Here is a 23,466-nt window from a genome sequence, read left to right as displayed (position 1 = left end):
TAACATGTAGCTTCACTATTTGACATTTTAAACTTATATGGGAAAACAAGTATTTTCTTACCAGGTGCAAAGAAAACCAAATACAAAATAAGGCCCAGAAGTGCTGTCCAAGAGTATGGAGTGGGACAGAAATTGTATGCCCAAAATAAATCTTCCTTTTTGAATACGGTTTCATTTGAACACCTGAAAATCAACAAAACTCCATTTTATTAAAGAATTTTCAAGGCAATAGTTGACACTGCAATATAGACATGGCAAATAATGTCTTAATAAAAGATGGCTAATGCACATGTAAGATAAAAACCCTTAATCCCTGTAAATTTATCAAGATCTTTGAGCAAAGTTCTACACTCAGAAACGTGTTTTTTTCTTAAGCCTAGTCTTAGGAAGAGGAATCAGCAGAACATTCCTGAATTTAAACACTTGCCCTGAATTCACAGATCTCCTTCAAACAACCAGTAGTTAGTACAAAAATGGTGATACCAAAGCCATCAAGACTAATTTACAGGAATATCACACAATGCAAAACCAGCTGCAGCAGCAGGACTTGGAGCTAAAGATGCTTCACACAAGGATGTAAGGTCAGAGGGAAGTTAGTCCTTACATCACTGCTGAACCAACTACATGAGGCATACTTCAGCTGTAAACAGCAATGTCTATGGAGTGTGCCAAGGTCAAGTGAAGTTACAAAGAAAAGAGGTGTGTATTTCCTTCCTAGACAGTGAAATAGTTCAGGAGAAGGTAGTGCTTGTAATTAGCTACTGAAAGAATATATGTCTCTATTGCAAAGACCATGTGGGAATTGTGTATTTCACAGAATATTTCAACAATTTCCAATATTTCAAGGAATAGGTGTAAGATCAGGTATTTCCCTCTGACTGCCAACAATATAACATTTTTTAAAGGCATACTGGCAACTTTATTTTTTGTTATAATTTTTTTTAATTAATGTTTGTTTAAAGGAAACAAGTCATAAATATAACTTGTGAAACTCTTCAGCTGCCACCACATCAGTTGCTAGAGATGAAAAATACCATACTTTCTGGAGAGAAGACTTAAGCAGACACTACTCTTTCATATGTTAATCAAACAATGTTATTTACTTGCAAAGAAGAAATCATAGAGAGCTGAACATCTGCCTGGGTTATGATTTCCAGATCAGTTGAGCACTTATATGAAGGATGTGACCCTCTTGACAAGTAGAGAAACCAGAATGACAATGCCTGCAATGGCAATAGGAGGGCAACAGGTTGTGGATGGTGGAGTAACAGCCACTCTGCAATGCTTCAGAGTCGAACGGCAATGTGCAAAGCACTGATGACCAACCCACCAGCACTCCTGGGGCAGAAATCTTCCCTATCTCATCATTGATAAAAGGACAACATTTAAAGCAAGATATCATGGTGAAGTCCCAGACCCAATTTCAGGATAGCTGGAAATCCAAAACTCCAAAATATTTAAAAGAGAGACATTAACCCTACAAGTACTGGAAAAATGCATGTCTGAACCTTGGTAAAACCCTAATGGCAGTAACCTGTAAGATGTGCCGTTTCAGTTTGCACTTGAGCAGCACCTGATCAAGTGGAGAAATGCCGAGCCCTTAATTTGGGGTCAGCAATACAGCCAGTGCCAGTGTGCTCCTTCCCACCCTTTCACAGTTCTGCCTCACTGAGTTCCCCTGGAAAGGCCATCTCATCCAGGGCATTCATTTTCACTCTTGAGGTGGAAAACATTTAGAAAACAGATCAGCTGAACATCCCTCTTAAAGACATGTCCTTTGTGCCTGGTACAGACTGGCCCACTGCAAGAACATAGGCGTGCTCGATTTCACACTGCTTTAACATCATCAATTTTGCTTCTTTTGCTGTTATGCGAATTTCATTTGCAGGTGTTTGTAATGAATACAAGCTGATGAGCACTTTTAAGCATCTTGCTGAGATGAATTTCTCCATTCTGCCCAGCCAGATTGGCAGCTCTGCAGAGAGGGCCTCATGCTTTCTCTCAAACAAAACTGTTAACAAAGACATTCTTGGTTTATTATCCTGCATCCATCTCCATGAGCACAAACCAACATGCTGATTCATGCAGACACAATTGCAGGCAGGTCAGTGTGTTTCCTTCCCTTGCCATCTTTCCCCAGTTGTATCCTACTTTTGACAGAGTGGAACACAAATGATACAGGTGAAAACCAGATGTCTCCAAAGCCTCCTGTGACTGAGGCCACTCATCTATTCTTCACTGTCTGCCCCTAGCAGAGAGGAAATTTTGTTGCAGAAAAGCAGATTCAGTGCAATAAAATGGGAAAAACAGCACTTGAGATTAGATTAAATAGAAACCTGGCAGTAATAAACTGTGCTTCGCTTATCCTTCAGTTGTGAACCAGCATGGTACACATAGTAAAAGCAAAGACATCTGCATTTGCTGGCATCTTGCAGTGCTGGGAATGTTAAAAAAATAACACTCCTTCAAGATTTGTTCAAGCTCTATTACTGTGTTAATTCTACTACTGTAGCACTGTATTATTTTGCTGAAGAACATATTTATAATTAGCATACAGTTTATTACCAGACAAAATTCGGAATTTTTTCCTGCATGAAGGGAGCATATATGATGGAAGCAGAGGAGCAGCTACCCATTGCTTCATAAGCTGAAACACAGAAGAAAATCAAAGAATCATGGAATGATGTGATCTGAAAGCGACCTTAAAGATCATCAAGTTCCAACCTCTGCCTTCCATGGGCAGGGACACCTTTCTGTAGATCAGGTTACTCAGAGCCCTATCTAAACTGTCCCTGAACACTTCCAAGGATGGGGCATCCACAGTTTCTCTGGGCAGCCTGTTCCACAGCTTGTTAGCATCCCTGTTGATGAGTTGGATGTGGGAATTGAGTGCACCCTCAGTAATTTGCAGACAACACCAAGTTGGGTGGGAATGCTGATTTGCTTGAGTGTAAGAAAGCTCTGCAGAGAGACCTGGACAGACTTGATCAATGGGCTGAGGAGAAAACTGCAGGAGGTTCAATAAGGCCAAATGCTGGGTCTTCCACTTGTGTCCCATGGAGTGCTACAGGCTGGGGCAAGAGTGGCTCAGGAGCTGTTCGACAGAACGAGACTTGGGTGTGTGTGCTGGTCGACAGTGGGCTCAATGTGAGCCAGTGTGTGTGCCCAAGTGACCAAGAAGGCCAATGGCATCTTGGCCTGTATCAAGAATACTGTGGCCAGCAGGAGCAGGGCAGTGATCATCCCACTGTACTCAGCAGTGTACTGCACCTCCAATCCTGTGTTCAGTTCTGGGATCATCACTTTAAAGAGGACACTGAGGTGCTGGACCATGTCCAGCCAAGGGCAACAAGGCTCATGAATGGTTTAGGAAATAAATCTTATGAGTAATGCCTGAGGGAGCTGGGTTTGTTTAGTCTTGAGGACGGTCAGGGGGAATCTCATTGCTGTCTGCCACTACCCAAAAAGAGATTTTAGTTAGATGAGGGATGGTCTCTTCTACAGTGACTGAAGTAAGAGGACAGGAGGAAATGGTCCTAAGCTGAGACAGGGGAGAGTCAGGTATTAGAAGTTTTTTTTCCCTGTTAGTGTGGTCAGGCATTGGAATAGGTTGCCAGAGGGTGTTGGAGTCACCACCCCTCGAGGAGTTTAAGAGGCTGGTGCTGGGTGACATCCTTCAGTGGTTACTGTGGTAGTGCCGATGTCAGGCTCAATCTTAAAGGGCTCTTCCAACCTGGGTGATTCTATGGTTCTATGAGCTTCACAAGGGCCCAGCTCTCAAGTCTGTCCAGGCTCCTCTGGATGGCATCCCTTCCCTCCAGCGTGTTGACAGCACCACAGAGCTTGGTGTTGTCTGCAAACTTGCTGAGGGAGCACTCAATCCCACTGTCCATGTGGTCAACAAAGATCTTAAACAGCACCAGTTCCAGTAGTGACCCCTGAGGAATGCCACTTGTCACTGCTGTTCACTTGGTCATTAAGGTGTTGACTACACTTTGAGTGACCATCCAGGCAATTCCCTGTAAATGGTACAAGTGAAATGATGCAGTAAGGTACTGGTGCAAAACATTTGTGTGTACCAATCTGCTGGGTAATAGTCACGTTAGTACAACCAGTGAAGACACATCACATCATAGCCTCTGAAATCACTGCCACACCAAAAACATGAAAATGCTATACTGAAAACCTTTACTGTGATTTTTTTTTGACTATGAGTTTTCTACAGGCTACTTAAGATGCACATCAGTTCTAATTAGTGAAATCACCTACCAACAATTGATGCAAAAAATTCAACTGACTGGAAATAAATGAGAAGATTGGTAGATTTTCAAATGACAAGCACTATATAGCCAGTTTCAAAATCACAGAATCCATCCTCTATCAGATATGGTCTGAAGCTCAAAAGGACTAAAGCTTTGCTACCCATCTCCCTAAATTACCTTCATATGGCACATAAAAGAAGGTAAGAAAAGAGTCGGTGTGGGGAGTTTAGAATATTATTGCAAATAAGAGGAAGATGAAACAGGATAAAACCATTTCCTTGATAATGTAAATTTTTCTAACACTCGAGCCATTCTGGCTTTACAATAATTCTGAAGCACAACACTGAAAACCCCTGTGTGAGGAATTTCTGGGCAAGACATAGCACAGGCACAAGACAGAGACCAGCTTGATTTTCTTCTCAAATATCCATTAATTTTTGCTTTGCTGTACAGTGAGGAATGTCTAGCCCTAAAGATACAGCTTTTGTGTGAATTGTTTCATTGTGAACAGTTCATGTATTTTTAATATGAAAGCTGCTGATTTCTCGTCTTTTAAGCCCTTCAGAAGCATCTTAAATGGATTTAGATCAAAAATCTTAAAAGGTCAAAATTCAAATCAAGTCAGGCAAAGGAAATGACTTCTGAAGATAAACACTAATGTGATCATCCATCTCTGTAAAATGCTTGTTAGAACAAGAATATTTCAAAACTACACATTCTGCTCTGAGATAAACTTTAACATCAGGTGCTGATAGCACAGAAAGATTTTATAATTAATTCACAGTTTCACTAATCCACCATTTCTTTGTTCTAACGCAAGTAAAACTACATAAGGACTGCCCTTATGCCAGCCTTTTGTGCCTGGATTATCAGGATAATGATAATCTACAATTTGCCAATTTAAGTCTTGAGTGTAACACAAATTTATTTGATTTATTAAAAATCTCCTTCAAGGAGTTTTTTAAGGTCTCCCGTGTAGAGTGCTGACTTTTATATCATGGCAATCCACTGAAGAATATTAATTTATGCCAAGTTTATTAACTCATGTTTTCATCTGAAATCTGTAATGGAAATGACAGAGAACAAAAGAGACATAATTTAGAGTAGCTGCTGTTTGGATGGAGGAAGGTTTTTGTGGATGATGCTTGGGAACAACTAAGATTATTTATCCACATGCAATTACTCATCTTGTAGAAGAATCTGAATCTCAACATTTGGATTAGTTGTCATAAGTTCAAGCCCCTCTTCTTCTGCTAAAGATATTTAGTTGTCTGAACAAGCCCCCAGTTACCTTAGAGGGCAAAATTTAGCAAGGTACCAGATGAACTGTATAATAACTTAGTGGTAGTCAGACATGTAACTAAGGAGAACTTCGGAAACCGCCTCTACCCTGTCCATCAAGTGGCCCCTCAAATCCACCCATGTACATCCAAAATAGTTACATTAGCACAAACCATAAGAACCAGTTAAACCATGAGGTATAGTTTCACTATAAATCAGCATATTTTGTTTTAAAGAAAAACCCTTGCTCCTGTTTTATACACTAGGTAAGATGCTGTCTAGAGCATCAAGTGAACTGCAACTCGGCCTGAAGGCAAACAGATTACTTTAAACCTGACTAATGTTTGAATCAAGAATTTCTAGGCGTTCTCAAAGTTCCCTAGCTACTGTTGTCCACACCTCAGAAACTCCACACATCTCTGGAGAAGTCTGCATTTATCACTTTAACTTTGTAGTTTACAGAGAGAAATAATTCATCCATTGAACCAGATGTTACCTAAAAATATGCAGATGAAGCTTCTTACACCACATGACAGCAACTGAAAAACAAAAAAAAACCCAAAACAACCCCAAACCAAAACAATAAAACCCCCAAATCCCCAGACAACAAGAAAAGGACAAACAAATGCAGCACTGAAAAACTATTGCCACAAATCTTCATGGGATTCAGCTACACATTGCTTAACCTTCATTGCATAAAATACAGAGTTTTGGGACACTTATTGAAGCCTTTTGCTATAACTGGCTATAACGGGAAAGACCTTTAAAAATACTAGCATATGTTTCAAAAACCTGGAAAAATAGTTTAGTTCTCAGCAAAGAAAGCAAACTGCAGCTCAGCAAATGACTGGTGCATCTGCAAGTGATGGAAAAAGTCTTTATCATACTGACCACCCCCCACTATAGGATCTATCCATTATAACTACAGAACTGATGATCTGAGCCTTTTCTGATCTAAATGATTCCATGATTCTCAGTCATGTCAGAACACACATCTGCAAGAGACTTAGCACACTCTCCTGATTTACCTCTGTCCTGGCTACCTGATCACAGATGAACATAATTTTTTAGTATTATTATTTAGTTATTTACCTAAGAATCTTTAGGTTTAAATTCAAACACTTTCACAAGCTGAAAAATTTCAGTTTTACAACTGCATCTGAATCTGACCGATAAATAGATTGCTGGAGCTGTTATTCAGTCTGAATAGACTGAGCAACAGCCTGGAAACAGGAGCAATTTTCCTCCATGACAAATAGTTGCCCAAAATTAATCACATCAAAGGGGCTCTTAACTGTTTGCTGATCTGGACATTTCAGTACTTTTGTAATCACCTATTAGTGGTTTCTGAAGTGTGGACAACACAGTTGCTGTGTCTGTTGCCAAAGGAAGGAACCAACCTGTCTGACAGTGCCAGCTGGACACTCCTGAGCCGTGGGGCTGAGCAAGCACCTTTGGTAGGATGAGATAACTCTAATCTCCCAGTGAAAGATCTTCAGTTTGGGATTTCCCTCAGACTTCTTTAATCCTATACAGGCACCTTGCAAGTCCTCGTGGCTACCTCCAAGCTGTCAGCTACAATTCCCCACTCTGCTGTCACACCCTGAGGGTTTCAAGCTTCATTCTTCATCACATCAACCAGGAGAGGACAGAGACAAACCTCTGCTACTGCCAGAACTCTGTCCAACAGCCTTCTCCACCATCTTTTGTGCACTCCTTACCTTGAGAAATGGACTCAAACCAGGAAAATGCAGAATAATGTTTACCCAGTATTAAAGCCCAACCATTTCAGACTTCACAGCAGCTGACAGTGCACTCAAACACTATGAGCAGAAATAAATATATACTGGGTTTTTGTTGTAGGAAACACAATTTTCTTGATCACACTACAGAGATTGACTTATTTTTCTTTCCAAGCTTTCTCCTACTTTTCCAAAGTATCAGATGGTCACAAAAAGTGTCAGGAAACATCTGATGTCTCTGTGCTCTACAGTGGCCTATCTTAATCCTAATTCTGATTATGAATGGACACACTTGGTTTACCCCAGTATAAATTAGAATTAACTAGTAATAATTAAATTGTATCATTTCATAATTATAAAAAATTCAAATATTATATTAATAGCCCAGGAACTTGCGAGGTCATACAACTATGAAACATAATCAACTGTTCACTTAACAAACACCTAACAGTCATAAGTACAGAATTTTAATGGGCAGAATTCAAATTAAAAGCTGATCAAAATGCAAAAACTTAATTAGTTTTGAGCATAAGCATCTTAGCTGAATGTCACTGTCCTTCATGCATTCCTGCCTGTGATCATTTCAACTACTTCAATCACTAGGTAATAGGTCACAGCTTCAAAATACAGTATTTTGTATTTCTTTTCAACATTGGACACTTTCAGGTACAAAATCAGCTGTTCAGCTGAGAGAAAACAGAAGAAGGAATGTGGCTTTCATTTTTTGGTGAAATGCTTCAAAACTGCTCCAATTTTCAACAAAGACATGAAGCAGATGACAAAACAAAGGAACAGAAAGATCATAAATATTTTGCCTTGATTTTGCAAAAAATATATTTTTGCACTCTTTTCTCAAAAAGGATCTAAAAGCATATTTATGTATATTTAAACAAAATTAGCATCTAATAAAATTTTTTTGATAAAATCCTCAAATACCTAAATATATTAATGCACAAACTGAGTGCATGGAGGCTCCATCTACATCCATTTATACCCAAGTCTAAGAGTACACTCAACAAACAGCTGGCAGAAAACAACTTGGTTTACACCAGCTAAGGGCCTGACAGGTTGAAATTGTAGCTGCAAGAATTAGGTATTCTCCAGTTAAGAAGGCATGAAAAAAGTGGGTTTATTATGTACAACCAGAAGACTACTTTGAGGTTTATAACTGAAAAATTCAGTGATATCAACAGCAGTGAGTGATAGTTACAAGATGGAGAATAAAATAACTGTGTATACAACAAATAAACAAGAACAAAATCTGGTAATTATTTCTTAAGAGATTTTTCATAAAGATACATATTTTTTTCCAATATAGTAATTTTTTTTTAAAGGATATATTCTGAGGATTTGTAAATTCAAGTATGACTCAGCAGCTTGATATGCTGATATTTAGTGGCAGAAAATATTTCTCAAAAACATCAGAGAAAGGTTCACTGGAATTTGACATCTACAAGGTTAAAGTTACAGCAAGGTAATGCTTAAGGAGAAGCAAAGCCCACAGCTGTATTTTCATGAGAAGACAAAAGAATATATTTTTGCAACTTGAAACAAAATTCTGTGTATTTACAAGCTAAAAAAGTCTGTGAAAAAGCAACAATGAAAGAGTGAATAATTTCAGGTAAGACTCAGAAGGCTACAACAAGCAATGTAAGATTTCTGCCCTTTTCCCCCTGTCAAGGACACATTCCAATGGTTTGCAGAAAACTTATATCTGTGTACTTTAGAGATTGAGACCTTCACTAACTTTCCCTGCTTTTTCATATGTATAATACACTGATTCAAAAAATTTAAAATAACCACAGAGTGTTTCAGAACCACTAAACTGTCTGACAGTTCTTACTGAAATAATCTTAGTATGCATATAAATATTAGGTTTGTCCCCTCAGTCTATCCTGTTGCTAAGGTTTGTGGCTCTACAAGCAATTGTGCCCAGTGGTCCACTGAGATTTCACCTCTCATCACAAACCTTTTATTTGTTCATGGCTTTGGACAACTTTACTAACCCTAAATCTTTTATTCTCTTTCAAGACAAGTTCTACTATTTATTGTAGCTTCCAAGCTAATGATGTGCTTGAGAACTCCAATGACTTTATAAAAGGTGGGCTCAAGCAGAGTGCCCTCAGTAAGTCATGAAGCTTCCCAGCCTCCAGTGCTGTTTTTAAGAAGTCTCAGCCAATCCTCAAAGTAAGAAAGATCCAGTAAGAGATCAAGAAACAGGTCAGTTCAGTCCTAATTCTCATACTAGAAGACTTTAGTTAAATGCTACAGTTCTCACTGTTTCTTTCTTTCTGGTATTATCAACTATTGAAGAACTTCCTGGAAGAGCAGATCAGCAAAGAATGTTTAGAAATTTGAGTAAGTATGATGGAACTGATACTATTTAACATTTTGAAGCCTCTGCCATGATCAATAGGTATTTTAGTATGACAGAAATATAAAAAAATAAAAGAAACCCACTGCATTCTAGCAAATGGAGTAGAATAAACTCCATGATGTGCTAGAAGGAAAGACTCACAGTTTTGGTGCTACAACACTTCCATACTCATGTATTCATGTACAGGTACAGGTCTGGATGGAGATGTGTGTGATGTGTGTGATGGGGCCGTGGCTCAGTGATGTGACTTGCACACAGAGGGACCAGTGGGACATGAGCATTCCTGCTCCCACCACCTTGGTGGCTGCCACAAAAGCTCCATTTAATTGTGTTCACTGCAATCAAGCACAAAGAAACATCTCATGCCACAGTAAGGGCACAGGCACATGGCAAACCCTTGCCAGAAATCACGTCTGGGAATATTTAACTGCTTGTGAAATAGATGCAATTTCACAAATTTAAAGTATAAACACAAAGCTGTCTCTGCATGACAACCAGCAAAAAGCTATCAGAGACATTCTGGAAACAGAATGAACTATTGTTTCCCTCCAGGCAGCCATCATGGCTGAGAAAGGCTTGTGGACTCCCTGTGACCCCGGAATGTGCTTTGAAGATTGTTTAGTGGCTTTTCTGTGGTTATACAGAAATAGCTCACTTTTGGAACAATCAGTTTCAGCAGTGACCATGCACATCCAGTCTGGGTTCATCCAGTCATTGCCAGCTTTCCCTGCTTCTCTGAAAGAGGGAGTGCTCATTAATGATTTGGCCATTTCTTCTGAAAGACAGACCTTCAGGGAATTTCAGAGATGAGCACCAACTGGAAAGTGTCTTCAGTCACCTTGGGGGATGCTGGATCTGACTTGTGCTGCTTGAGGTTTTCTAGCAAAAACCAGACAGATTTAGCCAGTGTATTCCTGCCAACCGGCAGGCAGGCTTCATTCTGTTGGAGTTCTTTCAGGACAAAAATGCTTATAGATGTAGGAGATTCAAGTATTTTTTGTTAAAGACAGACTGGCATTGAACACCCATGATAGACTAGCTCAGTAAGAATTTCACTTGTGTGCAGACCCCTTGCTCTACCTCAGTGCTCCTGGTCTTTCCCTGAACTGGGGCTGTACTGCTGCTCCTGGTGTTTTTGGTGGAAGTTCTGGGTCATTTCCACTCTGACATGTTTGAGAACTTATGGATGGAGCACCAGACTGCAATCAAGCTACTGACAGAACTGGGGCAATAGGACAGGAGAACTTCTAGATTGTCTTGCCAGATTTAAAAGCATTTAGTCTCAAAATTACTGAAACAAACTGGTCTGAAGGTTATGATGTCAAATGCAGCACTTTGGAATTTCCTGCAGGTTTACTATAAAATGAATATCCACCTGATGTTTAATCTTATTTGTTTTTTCACCTAAATTTACATTCCATTTTCTTAGTAATTGTATTTCCAAAGTTCTTTTGGTTATAACAGAAATATCAACCAGCTACCTAATCATTGCAGAAATATCAGTTCTCCCAGGAGATGCCTCTTTTGTATACTATATAAAGACAGATTGCTCCAATGAATGCTGGTAGGAAGGGATGAGTGTAGGGCTCAAGAATAATACCAATATTTTAATATTAACTGAAGAAATATGAACAGAACAGCATGTAAGAACTGCTGACATGGCATAAGAAAGTCTATTCCCTTAAACACAGGCAAAGACCAGCTGCAAAGGAACAAAAAATGAACCTTTTCTACTCCATTAGTCAAGGAACTACAAGACAGCTCAAGGTCACAATTTTAGACATCTGAAGTTGATTTAAACAAATTCCATCCAGACCTCCTATTCTTACTTAAACTTGCAAGTAACCTTTATTGATGTTTTTGCTGTCCATGTGCCAGTGGTAGTGTCAAAGGAATGTCACCATGTTAAAAGCATCCCTTGAGTTACAATTGTCAAAAGAATTTCCAAGACTGTGGTAATTAAAGACCAAAGGAATCAAGGTGGTTGTTGGAACTAAGTATCAAGGTAACTCAGCACAAATATTCACTGGAAGTTCACCCTCCAAATGACATAGGTACTATACTACCCCAGTTTGTTTTTTTTCTGAATGCTTCCAAACACTTTAGAAAACAATAAAGAGGGAAAAAAGTATTGCTTTTAACTACCCCAAGGTTTTAGACGTACAGAGGTACCGTAAAAACTGTACTTTCATGTTGAAACTTGGTATCTGAAGTTAGCAAGGAATGACAAGCTTTTACAGTTCAATTGAGAAAAGCAAAGCAAATCCCACCCAAACCCCAAACTCAAACCACAGATGGGATGTGGTGACACAGTTCCAACACAGCCTGGGTCTGCTCTGTGGCTGCAGGCACACTGCTGAGGCTTCACAGAAAGTTTATTGCTTATTCCAGGCAGCAGACCCTGTGCCTCCCAGCCAAATCAACACTGTGCAGAAACAATTTTCCATAGTGCTGTTAATGCCCTAAAACCACATTATTTCAGAAGGTACTGAAGAGAGAATAAAGTATCAATCTCTGGGAAATTTTTACTGAAACAAAGGGAAAGGGAGGGGTGAACATTCTAAATTTGCTTTTCTTGCTGAATCTGAGACAAAAAAACACATAAGGACAAGGAGTTTACAATAGAAATCAATATTACATGCAATAGCATGCCTTTTTAGCACTTTCCTGCTCTATTTAATTTCTAGTTATTGACATACATATAAAGTTTATATTTCAGTAGTTCTAACAAAACCATTTTGACCACCATAACCTTCCATCTAAGTGCTGAACTGTGACATTTGTTTACCGTAGCAGCAATTTAGACACAAATATTACATTTTAACTACTGCCATTTTAACTATTTGCCATCACAATTGAAATCTAACCAGACAATACTTGAGATCTTGCATTCGTTGCTTTAAATAGATGATGGAACAGTATTTTTTAAACAGAAGTTTTCCCTGATTCCAGTAGGTGGCAATAGCTCTGCCCTAAAAAGCTCAGAGAAACCTGTTTCAAAAGGGGAAGCAACTACATCCCCACCCATCCCTGCTGTACTGGGGAGGCTCTGAATTAAATCACCCAACAGAGCTCTCCAAAGAAGATTCCTCTGTAATCAGCCCTAAAATTCACTGCAAATCATTAATGTTGTAACTGAAAATGGAGCCCTAATGATCTAAGAACACTTAAAACAAGATAGTTATTTCATGCCTGATTTGTGAGAGCGAGCGCTTAACACAGAGTGTTGCTCTGCTTTGATTTGTGCACACAGGTGCAATACCCATGTCTAATCTAATGAATTTTATAAAATACATAAATGGTAAGTGGTTACATTATTTCTAGTTTATGAAATTCATGAACTTTGGGTACCAATGTCTTCATTGTTATATGCAACTCAATAGTCTGGGATGTGAAAGTCAAAGAACACAGCAGAAATCAAACTAATATCTATCTATCATGGCCTCTGACATCTAAAAAGAGTTTTATATAAATAAGTGCTTTTTAACAATAGTTATTTTTCCAAGAAAATATGCTAAACAGAAACACACCCCATAATAACAGGTCTGAAGAATTCAGTAATCATGCAGAACCTCAAACTCATCCCTTACTATTGTCTATGCAAAGCTAACATGACAGCTGTGGAAAGCTACAGGACGAAAGGGAGTCTGCATACCCTGCAAGGAAGAAGAGATGCCCCAAGTGCTGCTGTTGAGAAGTATGACCTGTCACCTCACAGACTGCCCACTTCCTAGCCTGTACTAACCAATGAGCCAAGTTAAAGGGAAAAAAATCAAAGGAATCAATAATTCCAGTTCATCATGTGCCAGTGAGAGATTGATGTTACTGCCTCCCTTCTCAAGGAAATGAACCACGGGTGCAAACACAGACAGCAATTTCTATGACTTAAACTTATCAAAAATAGAGTTATTCAACAGTCCTACTGCAGAAATGTGTTGATTTATTTTCCCTCAAAAGTAAAAAAAAATATTCTAAAAACTTCATTTTTTTAAGAAGGGAAGACACAAAAATTTTACTGTATCCAATGCTGTGATTATTGATGAATTATCTACTATGCAATGAAGATATATAAGAAGTGGACTAGGGATAAATGTAAAAGCTGCTGTACAGAGGTCTGTGTTTGGTCCTGTTGAATGGTCTTTATCAGTAAAAATCCACTACCACATGGGTCTTTCCAAAATATTTTCCACCCTCCAAACAGAGAAAACTTAATTTTAGTAAATCCATTTCACAGTGTAAAAGCCTAAAGGAATCTGCTGAGACAGTCTTCCTAAATTATTTTTATTTAAATTCGAACTTCAGAGTCAATAAATGTGAAAAACAACTACTGTAAATTTTCCCCTCATGAAAGAAATCCACCTGCTCCCCAGTATGAGGCAGTTCCCTTTCCTGGGCTCCAGGGCAGAAGGGGCAATCCCCATCTCTCTCCCAGCAGCAGCTCCCTCCACGCTCACACTCTGCTGTGCCTCTCTCGGATGCTCTCGGATGAGCAGAGCAGGGCTGTGCTCTGGCCCCAGGAGTCAGGCACGGACATCTCTCAATCTGCCTGTAAGAAGATGAGCAGCTGGAAAAGCTAATTAGCAGCAGGCTCCTATGGGCAATAAAAGACTCTCTAACGTGCACTTCACAAGGGAGAGAGAAAAGATGCAGGAATTATCCTCATACTCCAAGCACACTGATGAGAGACTGACAATTCTCTCGTACACGTTGGTATTTTTTTTCTCCTTCGCTTTCCTATCTCTTTTGTCAGCTAGGAGCAAACATGCTTTTTCAACGGGGATCATGAGTATTTTCCTTTCAGTTCCCTTCAGCTGACCAGAGAATGACTGAAAACAGCTGAAAGCTTGCTTCTTCAGCAGATGTATATTTAAAGTTTGAACACCTACCATCTTCTTCTTTGAAGCACTTTTAAAATGAAGAGCACTGACCCAAACATTTTTCCATTTAAATAATACAGTTTTTCCAAACACCAGCATTTGATAGATAATGCTTTAGTTCAAGGGCCACTTTTGTTTTTATATTCCAATTATCTCAATGCTACAAGCATCTGAAGTAGTTGTACCAAATAACCCAAAGAGCAGCTGGCATTCCCTACCAGAATACCTTTTAACTAGCAACCTGGAGTAAAATCCAGAAGCATGTTTAGCAGCAAAGTGCAATAAAAAGGAATAGGTAGAGAACAAATGTACATCATACAGATGATGTTTCAAACCAACGAGTCCTCCTTTAAAATCCTGTTTTGTGCTGGGTGTCTCCAACAAATAAAATCTGTCTTCAGCATAAAACCCAAACATTTCCCAATCAGAAGCCCCTCACTTCATAACAAGGCTTTCCAAGCATCCAGAATTTGCCAATGGTTGAGTAGAAATATTGTGTTAGAGCTATTAATAGTAATTCCTAAATAATTATCTGAAAGGGATGTAAATAGTTTCAGTTTAGATTACCATCTTGCTCTGCTCACCATTTTACACCTAAAATGCAGCTATAATACACAAAGCACCTTATTTGTACAGGCATTAAATTAAAATATAATTATGATATAACAATAACTAAAAATATGTCTTCCCTCTTTAGCAAGTTAAACAGTTTAAAAAAAGGACAAAACTACCTTCTATTAAAGTTACAATAAAATTCCACCCTCAATTATTTAATTACACCTGATATTTCAGTACATATCTAGATTTCACCATCTTTCTATATGCTTAAAAGGAGCTTAATATGATTCTCAGCTCCACCATGAAATAACTTCCTTTTAAAATAATTTCAAACTGTGATGCCTTAAGCAGGAAGCATGTCTGGAAGGATCTGAACATTAAAATTCCATTTATTTTACTACCTACTCCTCCATCACCAAGAAGACAGGCTCATCAAGGATTAAGGACACAGTATTCTATATTACTATATCCTTCTATTCTTCCTCTTTGCTCTGCATTTAGCAGTTAGCAGAAATGGCTTTAAAATATGAATATGAGATTTCTTAACTTCCTCTTCTACATCCCATTAACAAATCACACTGGTATATGCAACCATTAGACTGTGATTACATGTTTGATAACCTCCTCCCAGGAAAGACCTCGTGCCTTAGAGTTATGGCTGACAAAGACTGTAATCAGTGTCAGATCTCCTTTTAATTTCTGTTTTCACACACCTCACTAATATATATTAGATATTATTGTGCTGAAGTACATACTCCTAACAGGACAAATAGGATTGCTCCCTGCCACCCAGCTGCTCCAGGTTTTCATACTTACTAGCACTGGGAAAGATAATCAGAACATAATTCTGCATATATCTTGATTTTCTTTTCTAAACAATATTGAGGCAGAGAGGGAGCATTTTATGTTCCGGTTCCTACTGAAGTTATGAATATTTAAATTTAGCCAACATTTACCATAGCATCAAGAGATTTCTCTAAGACTACTGGTTATAATCACAGCTCTTGTGAGTGCTGCCAACATACATGCAGATATGAGTATTTTCTTGATCCTGGTACTTTACTGAATCGTTTACTCCTTCTACTATTGTTTTTTACATGGTCAATATGAGAACCATAATCCTACGTATAATCTTCACCTATTGATCTGATGACTTGGTAAGAGAAATACCGGTTTCTCTTCTAATTACTGCTGTGTTAAGCATGAATTTTCAATGCTGACCCTTGTAGAAAGGGTTTCAAATAATCATTTCAGCAATAAAACCTTCTACCAATACTTTCTGCATGACAAAACAAGCCATGTCTACCCACGGACAGCAGTGCTCTTAATTCATGAAAGATTGCTCTGGGGCTAATCTTTCTGTGGTAACAGGAAAGGTCTGTAATGCTGTTTCCCATGATGTACTGAAAACAGATTCTCAGTCTTCAAATGTGTAAATACACACATACATTCTTTTTGCATTAGTAAAGCAGTCACAGGAACTTGTACAATTGTATCTTTCATGATGCAAAACAAGTCCAATGAACATAGATGTCTGTCTTTATCTACAAGGGGGAAAAGTAACATGGTATTTTTATAAAAATCTAATGTTGTTACAAAAAAAAGCATTGTAATAATTTTAAGAGTCTCATCTGCTATGCATTAGACAACAGGCAGCCCTGCATGAATGCAAAGCTGACCAGAATACTCTTGAGGCTGTGACAGACACTGGCATGTCCCCTGTTGGACATAAACCAATCTGTTGTCTCAGAATCCAGCTAATGAACTCCCATGAATTTATGTTTTCTAACCAGTGGAATCTCGTTAGCATCAAGGCTTGAATGCCAAGGTCATTAGGCACACTCCTGAAGCTGGGAAAGAGGGTTTGACTGCTTGCCTGACCCACTTCCTCTCACTGCACAGGCTCTTTTCCCCCAGACAGGTTTCCAAGACACATTTAAACACCTCAGTGAACACACAGATATGAGCAACAGGCACACAGTGAAACACAACAACATTACTGAGCATCTGTAAACATGCCATTAATTTTCCATGGAAGGAATATGCTTAGGAGAGCAGTGGCTAGAGGAAAATAGAGCTTCCCAAAGACAGAGATCTTCTGCATTCTTGCCTTTGCACTGACTGTCCTTATAGAGAGGGGAGAGCTTCTCTATTGAGAAAAGTAGGATTCTCCATGAAACATTAAACTCCCCTGGCAGGGAGATGTTCCTCTAACAAAGTTAATAAAAATGGCTGAAAAGAGCAAATCACTCAGCTCCTCTCTCTTTATAGATTTCTGCTCCAAATCATTCTCCTTCGGGGACTGTGGAAACTTGCCAGCTAATTGTGTGGACAGGATGGCTTCTAGGCTTGTTTCTGATCTGACGATGATGTTATTATTTCTTCATAATTGTTTACTGTGTAAAATCAACATTATTCTCTCCAGAGGAAGATTGCTCAGAGTTGCTCATGAGAGTGTTTTAGCTCGGTTTTAGCCTGCTGTCGTCTTGACAACATACTCATGTCAAGGTTAATGTCACATCAAGGCACTGTAAGTACCTCCTTCCCTTGCAGTTATTCTTTCAACTGTAAGGGTAGTAATGCAATTTAAAGTTTCTTCATTCTTGGCTGACCTTTAGGAGTATTGCAATTACACACAGAGAAATTTCAAGAGAGAAATTTCTCTGACTACTGTGGGAGTAATTGTAATTGTAGTTGTGGGGGAAAACCCCAGATTTTGGGTTGTGTTCAGAAAGCACAGCATTGAAAGCAATCACCTCTACATTTTGTCCGGGCTGAGAGAGGGACTCTGCCCATGACCTCTGTTGTGTCACCTGAGCTTCATATTGGAACCTTCCCATTATATCCCCATCTGTACAAGTGAGATAATGCTTTTTATTAAGTTCATGGGGATATCATAATTCAATATTCATGAAGAACAGAACTGCAAGGCTTTCTGTGCTACTGCTAAGTGCAAAACTTCCCTAAATCTTGGAAAAAAGAGTCCAAATGCAGAGCTGTGAGACCACACTGAAAGAAAAGTTACAGCTCTTCTTCTTTTACTACAAAATAAATAATTAAAGAATATTCTTGCTTACTCTCTTGGATCCATCCTTTATGTGTCCCTGGGCAGAGCTGGAGGCGGTAAGATTTGCATGTCAACAGCTATTTTGCACACTGGTTCAGAAATACCAAAGGCAGCAAAGTACCTGCCTGTACAGGTGCCCTGGGCAAGATGCTCCTCTGTGTTATTCTAATACCAGTCACACTTATGTAGCTGATGAAATAATGAAAAATACATCTCTACTGCTTGTGGAACATGCATGATCTTACAGGCACACCCATTGCACATCACCCGCGCTGCTTAAGCTCTGACTTGGACTCGCTCAGATTTATTCTTGCGCAGTCTCTCTCTCCCCCAGGGCCCCTGCCAGCCACTGAGCTCCCAACATTCAACAGAACCCAAATGCTATATCCTTCTTGAAAAATATGTGGATGCTTTAATTGTCTCCCTGGGTTTCCATGACAACCACAGCAACATAAACAGCCTTGCTGGCAGCCACAGGAGACTGAAATCTCTGCTCTCTTCCCTCTCCTCCCCAAAACTTCTCAATGTAGAACATACCGTACCCAAAAAAAATGCAATTAACAATGGAGGTGGTATCTAGTACGCCTGGCTGGCACTGGAGAAATGTCTTGGAAATAAAATGCATTACAGTATTTTATGCAAACAGTCAAAGCATTGCCAGCTACATCAGTGTTATCGAAGTACCTTGGGACCAACAGTGAAAAACAGTGAAAAACTATAAATGCATAAACAGAAGTTTTCTATGTCAGTTTGCATGGCTGCAGAGAGCTTTAAAAAAGTATCTCTGTTAGTGCTTCTGAGCACCTCTCACCTTGGTGGTAGGTTACACGTCAGGAATAGATAAGCCCCTCAGTAAATGTCAGGACAGTTGGAGTTCAGATGGCTGCAGCTCCCAGCTTTCCAGCAGGAAAATCATAAACAAGATGTGATCACAGCAGCAGTAAAATGCTCTGCACGGTACTGTCAGCCTGAGTCCAGGAGACGCTGTTTCTCTAACTCCTGCATCAGCATCATGAGAGCTGCTGTTTCTCCTAATGCTCAGACATCTGAGGTCCAACAAGTCCCAAACAAACAGCTCAGATCTTTCGTCTCTCCTTAGCAAAATTAATGGCAAAATAGATTTTCCATGAGCCAACCGTAACCCTGGAGGTTTTAAGCCATTTAAACTCATTCATCTAATACTGGATGACATGAAACCATCAGGATACACAGGAGTTACAAAGGAGGCCGCTGATAATTTTGGCTATCAGCTGTCCATAGCTCACAGAATCATCTTTCAAATTATTATTCTACTTTCTGATCACTATAATGCTGTGTATTTTTAAAGTAATTGCCCCTGTATGACTAGTTTGTGAGGAAGTAACTTTGTGTAAGAAAGGCCTGCAATTTCCTTCACCAGTGCTGTTGGCTTGTCTCGGGCACTTGTTCTCCCTATGCTGCCGGGGAGATAAAGATGCCTCTGGCTGCTCTGAGACGCAGCTGGGGATGTAACTACGCTGTTTTCCCTGCAGCGATCTCCCCTCGGCAAGGAAATCCTCTGGCTTTGTGGGACTGATTTTGCTGTAAAGCAGACTCAGGATTTGAGCAAACAGAGCTGGGGGATGGTATGTGAATGTGAGCCCTTGGAAACAAAAATCTATGGGGATTCCCCCAGGCCAGTAAGCAGAAATACATATATCTGTGAGAAGGAGGAGCAGAAGGAAAAGGAGAAGGCAAAATGCTTCCCTCTTCTACAGGGCTTGGAAAGCACAGAAGGCACCACCTGACATTTCACGGCTTGAAGGATCAGCTTTTTGAAAACTGCCTGATTACACAAACCAGGTGGAAGCAAGACAGAAGTTAATGAAATAAACACTAGCGCTGATGAATATTTAGAAAAAGAAATGTGGATATTTTACTTATTTTCCAGCTTAAGGGAGGACTTTCACAATAGTGGCTACCAATGTAACATATAATAAATTGTTTCATTTCCTCTTGAAGGACTTTAAGCAGGGTCTTCATGCCAGGAATTCTTATTCATGGAAAGACTGCATTTTGCAACATGATAGGGAAATATTTCTTCTTCCCTATCTAATTTACTCCAACAGGGTATACAGCAAAGAATGTATGTGAGACTGAATCATGAATATGAAAAAATTTCTTATGCCTGCATTTATCACGCTAAACAATACCACTGGCTAATGAAATAAATTTTAATTTTATCTATCAACTATTCCTAACAAGTTTTTGTTTGCATGTACGTCTTTCTGCATTCTCGTGTGAGTCTGCTAATTACAGATAAGTTAATTAAAACTACAGCATATAGGAAATGGATGTTGACTTGGAATATAAAGAGACATCTGTTACCTTACAAATATGAGAGTCCACATGCTGCAGATCACATCAGGGTATCAGACAACATGCAAGGTATTTTCCATAGTGTGACATTGAAGTTAGTCACAGAACAAGCAGGTCAGATGAGATTTTGTAGTTTTCACAGTTATTTATTAACTTTAATAGCCCCAAAATGATCACAGTGCTTTAAAATTAGGATTACAAAAAATATAAGCTTCTCTTTTCTGCACCTGGAAATAATTACTAGGCCTAATGGTACTGAAATCAAAATGAGGGCAATTTTAGAGTAATTTTAAATTAATGATTCTACAATTAGTAGATATTTTCATACTTTTCAACCTCTGTCCAATATGACTCAATGCCATTAAGACAGTTGGGTTTAAATTCTGAGAAATATCTATGAAAGTTTAAAAAAAAAGGCCCGAACCACCACACAAACCTTTGCCTATTCCCTAAGTATGTTCATGGTGTGTGGGCGGCTGAGATGAATTATGTCGAGGTGGTTTTATCAGAAGTAATTACATAATTCCCTTGTGGCTCTGAACCATTCTAAACCCTGATCCAAGCCCTAATCATTACTAAAGTATTCATAAAGCCTCTACAAGACAATGTTCTAACTCACAAATCTATTCCTTTGGAATAGTCAGAACTTCAGAAAACTTGGAGGTTGCTGTGACTTCACAGGAAATTTTGTGTTGCTTAAGAAAGAGGTTTGATATATTTTGCAGTTGCACCTATGAATACAGACATTTTTACACTCAAGTGCGGCATATGGCATGACACCTCTTTCAGGCAGAGAACCACAGAAATCTGGGGCCAAACCCCATGCTTTTGACAACTTGAACTTTTCAGATTTTGTTAATTTTAGTTTATTTAGCTGAGCTAATTGTTTCTTTGGTAGGCCAATATTAAAAGTGTGTAGGCCAGTATTAAAAGTTATTCATTAATTACTGAATTTAAAAAGAAAATTAATTCAGAGAGCTTTAAGCATATAAATAGGGAATATGCCACTTCAAATGAATGAAAAACGTTAAGGAAAGGTAATTTTCCTCATTTCTAGTGTACTTTTGCCATGCTTCCTAAGTGACAGAGTACACTGAAAGGGCTGCACACATCAGGGTTAAGGCTTTGATTTATTGTTAAGAAGTAATTACTCATTTTTGACAATGCCAAGTTATTTTCTTCTTCCTGAACATCTCAAGAATTTAACACTTTTTGTAAAAGCAAAATTGTTCTCAATATCATAAAATACACTCTCTGTAGAGCATAAAGCAAAAAAACATTGACAAGTGACATACCTGCCCCAAGCTGCTTTCATTGTAGAATCTTTATCAACAGGAATGCATGAGGACTCAACAACACTTGAGTTATTCAATTTGTAGCAGAGACCACAGTCTGGATCTAACATACATCCATTGCAATAACTGAAAGAGAAAAAAATAAGTACTTAAGCAATACTTCATTCATTTGTGGATATCAAAAACAACAGCATCTCCTAATAAGTCTTGGAATGCACATAGTTAAGTTGTCAGTGTTGGAGACAAGACAAGTAAGTTCTCCATAAGTATCACATCTTGCTTTCACCCTCTTCTGCAACATATTTTGGTAGTCCATCTGCATCTACCCTGTGATAACTGATCTGGTTGCAGGAGAATTCATTCATAGAATAAATTTTAATTGAAAAGACACAGACTGGAGATGAAGAAAAAGAATCATAATAGAATCATAGAATGGTTTGAGATGGAAGGGACCTTAAAGATCATCTAGTTCCAATTAGTCTCCTGCCATGGGCAGGGACACTTTCCACTAGACCAGGTTGCTCAGAGCCTGATCTAACCTGGCCTTGAACAGTTCCAGAGATGGCTCATCAAAAGTTCTCTGGGCAACTGCTTCAGTGATACCCTAACAATTAAAGGGTTTCTTCCTAATACTTACTCTAAACACTATTTCAGTTTGAAGTCATTCCCCCTTGTCCTATCATACATCATACCTAATAATCAAACTAGAATTTGGGCATCTACGGATGTGAGTCAGTCAAAGATCATAATACCACGTGTCTCCATGAGCAAACTCAGCACCTGAATTTCCACAAAATTTGATAGGAGTCATTATGTCAATGGAGGCAATTCACATACAGGCATCTAGTGCCCAAAAATATCCCATCTGCCCCTCTCCTATCACTGCAGCATGCAGCGTTCTTGCAGATTATTTCCAGTGCAAGTGCATCGCACTTGCCAGCTCTGTACAGATGTCTCTGATTTCCTTGGGAGTCTCAATAAGCACGAGATGCTAACATTCAGGCAGTTCCCTCAGTGCCATTCTGTTAGCTGTTCAGGTGACTAGACAGCAAAACTGCTCTCTAGATACCACTGGCTGCACTGACCACATCCCCGCTGACTCTACTGGCAGCTGAGACACCAAGGGCTCTACAGATACTTCACTGAGGAGTCAGTCTAAAATCTGTCTCTGACACCTGACTGATGGGGATGTAGGTATGTGAGCTACAATGGCATTCCAAAGTTCCCCACCAAGTGCAAGTGACCTGAAAGCTGCTGCCACAAAGCCTTGCAAACACTCAATCATTGCTCCTGTGATTAAACAACACGGGAATTTATCTTGCCTGGAAGCCATTTTAGATTCAGACACACATTTTTAACCAGTAAAGCCCCTGATATATCTAAGGGATAACTTTAGGTGGCAAAAATTAAAATAATTAGCAACTGTAAAACATAAAGTAAGTCTGGAAATTTGAAAATTAAATTCAACTTTGAAATGCAATATCTGGAAACACATAATTAAGGTGACCAAAGCAGCTTTAACATACACTCCTGTAACAACAAAATTGAGAAAATTATCTTTTCTGAGTATGTATCTTTATCAAAACAAGGACTTTGTGAATTAAGGAATATACTGCCTAAACTACTTAATCATTATGAGAAAAATTAAAAGTAGCTGTAATTGCAAAGTC

General features: G+C 39.0%; 1 protein-coding gene across 2 annotated transcripts in view; it reads right to left on the bottom strand.

The window, feature by feature from the left end:
- Window positions 1-23,466, bottom strand: part of SLC2A13 (solute carrier family 2 member 13) — a 146,396-nt gene that overhangs the window by 7,733 nt on the left and 115,197 nt on the right. For both annotated transcript variants that reach the window (XM_015627084.3, XM_015627082.1), the window contains exons 7-8: window positions 21,797-21,922; window positions 62-183 (exon numbers count right to left, since the gene is read on the bottom strand). In XM_015627084.3, coding sequence (XP_015482570.1) covers window positions 62-183; window positions 21,797-21,922 — 248 coding nt within the window. The remainder of the gene's footprint in view (window positions 1-61; window positions 184-21,796; window positions 21,923-23,466) is intronic.

This window comes from Parus major, chromosome 1A, assembly GCF_001522545.3.
Source record: "Parus major isolate Abel chromosome 1A, Parus_major1.1, whole genome shotgun sequence".
NCBI lineage: Eukaryota > Metazoa > Chordata > Aves > Passeriformes > Paridae > Parus > Parus major.
This window is presented reverse-complemented; position numbering and strand designations above follow the sequence as displayed.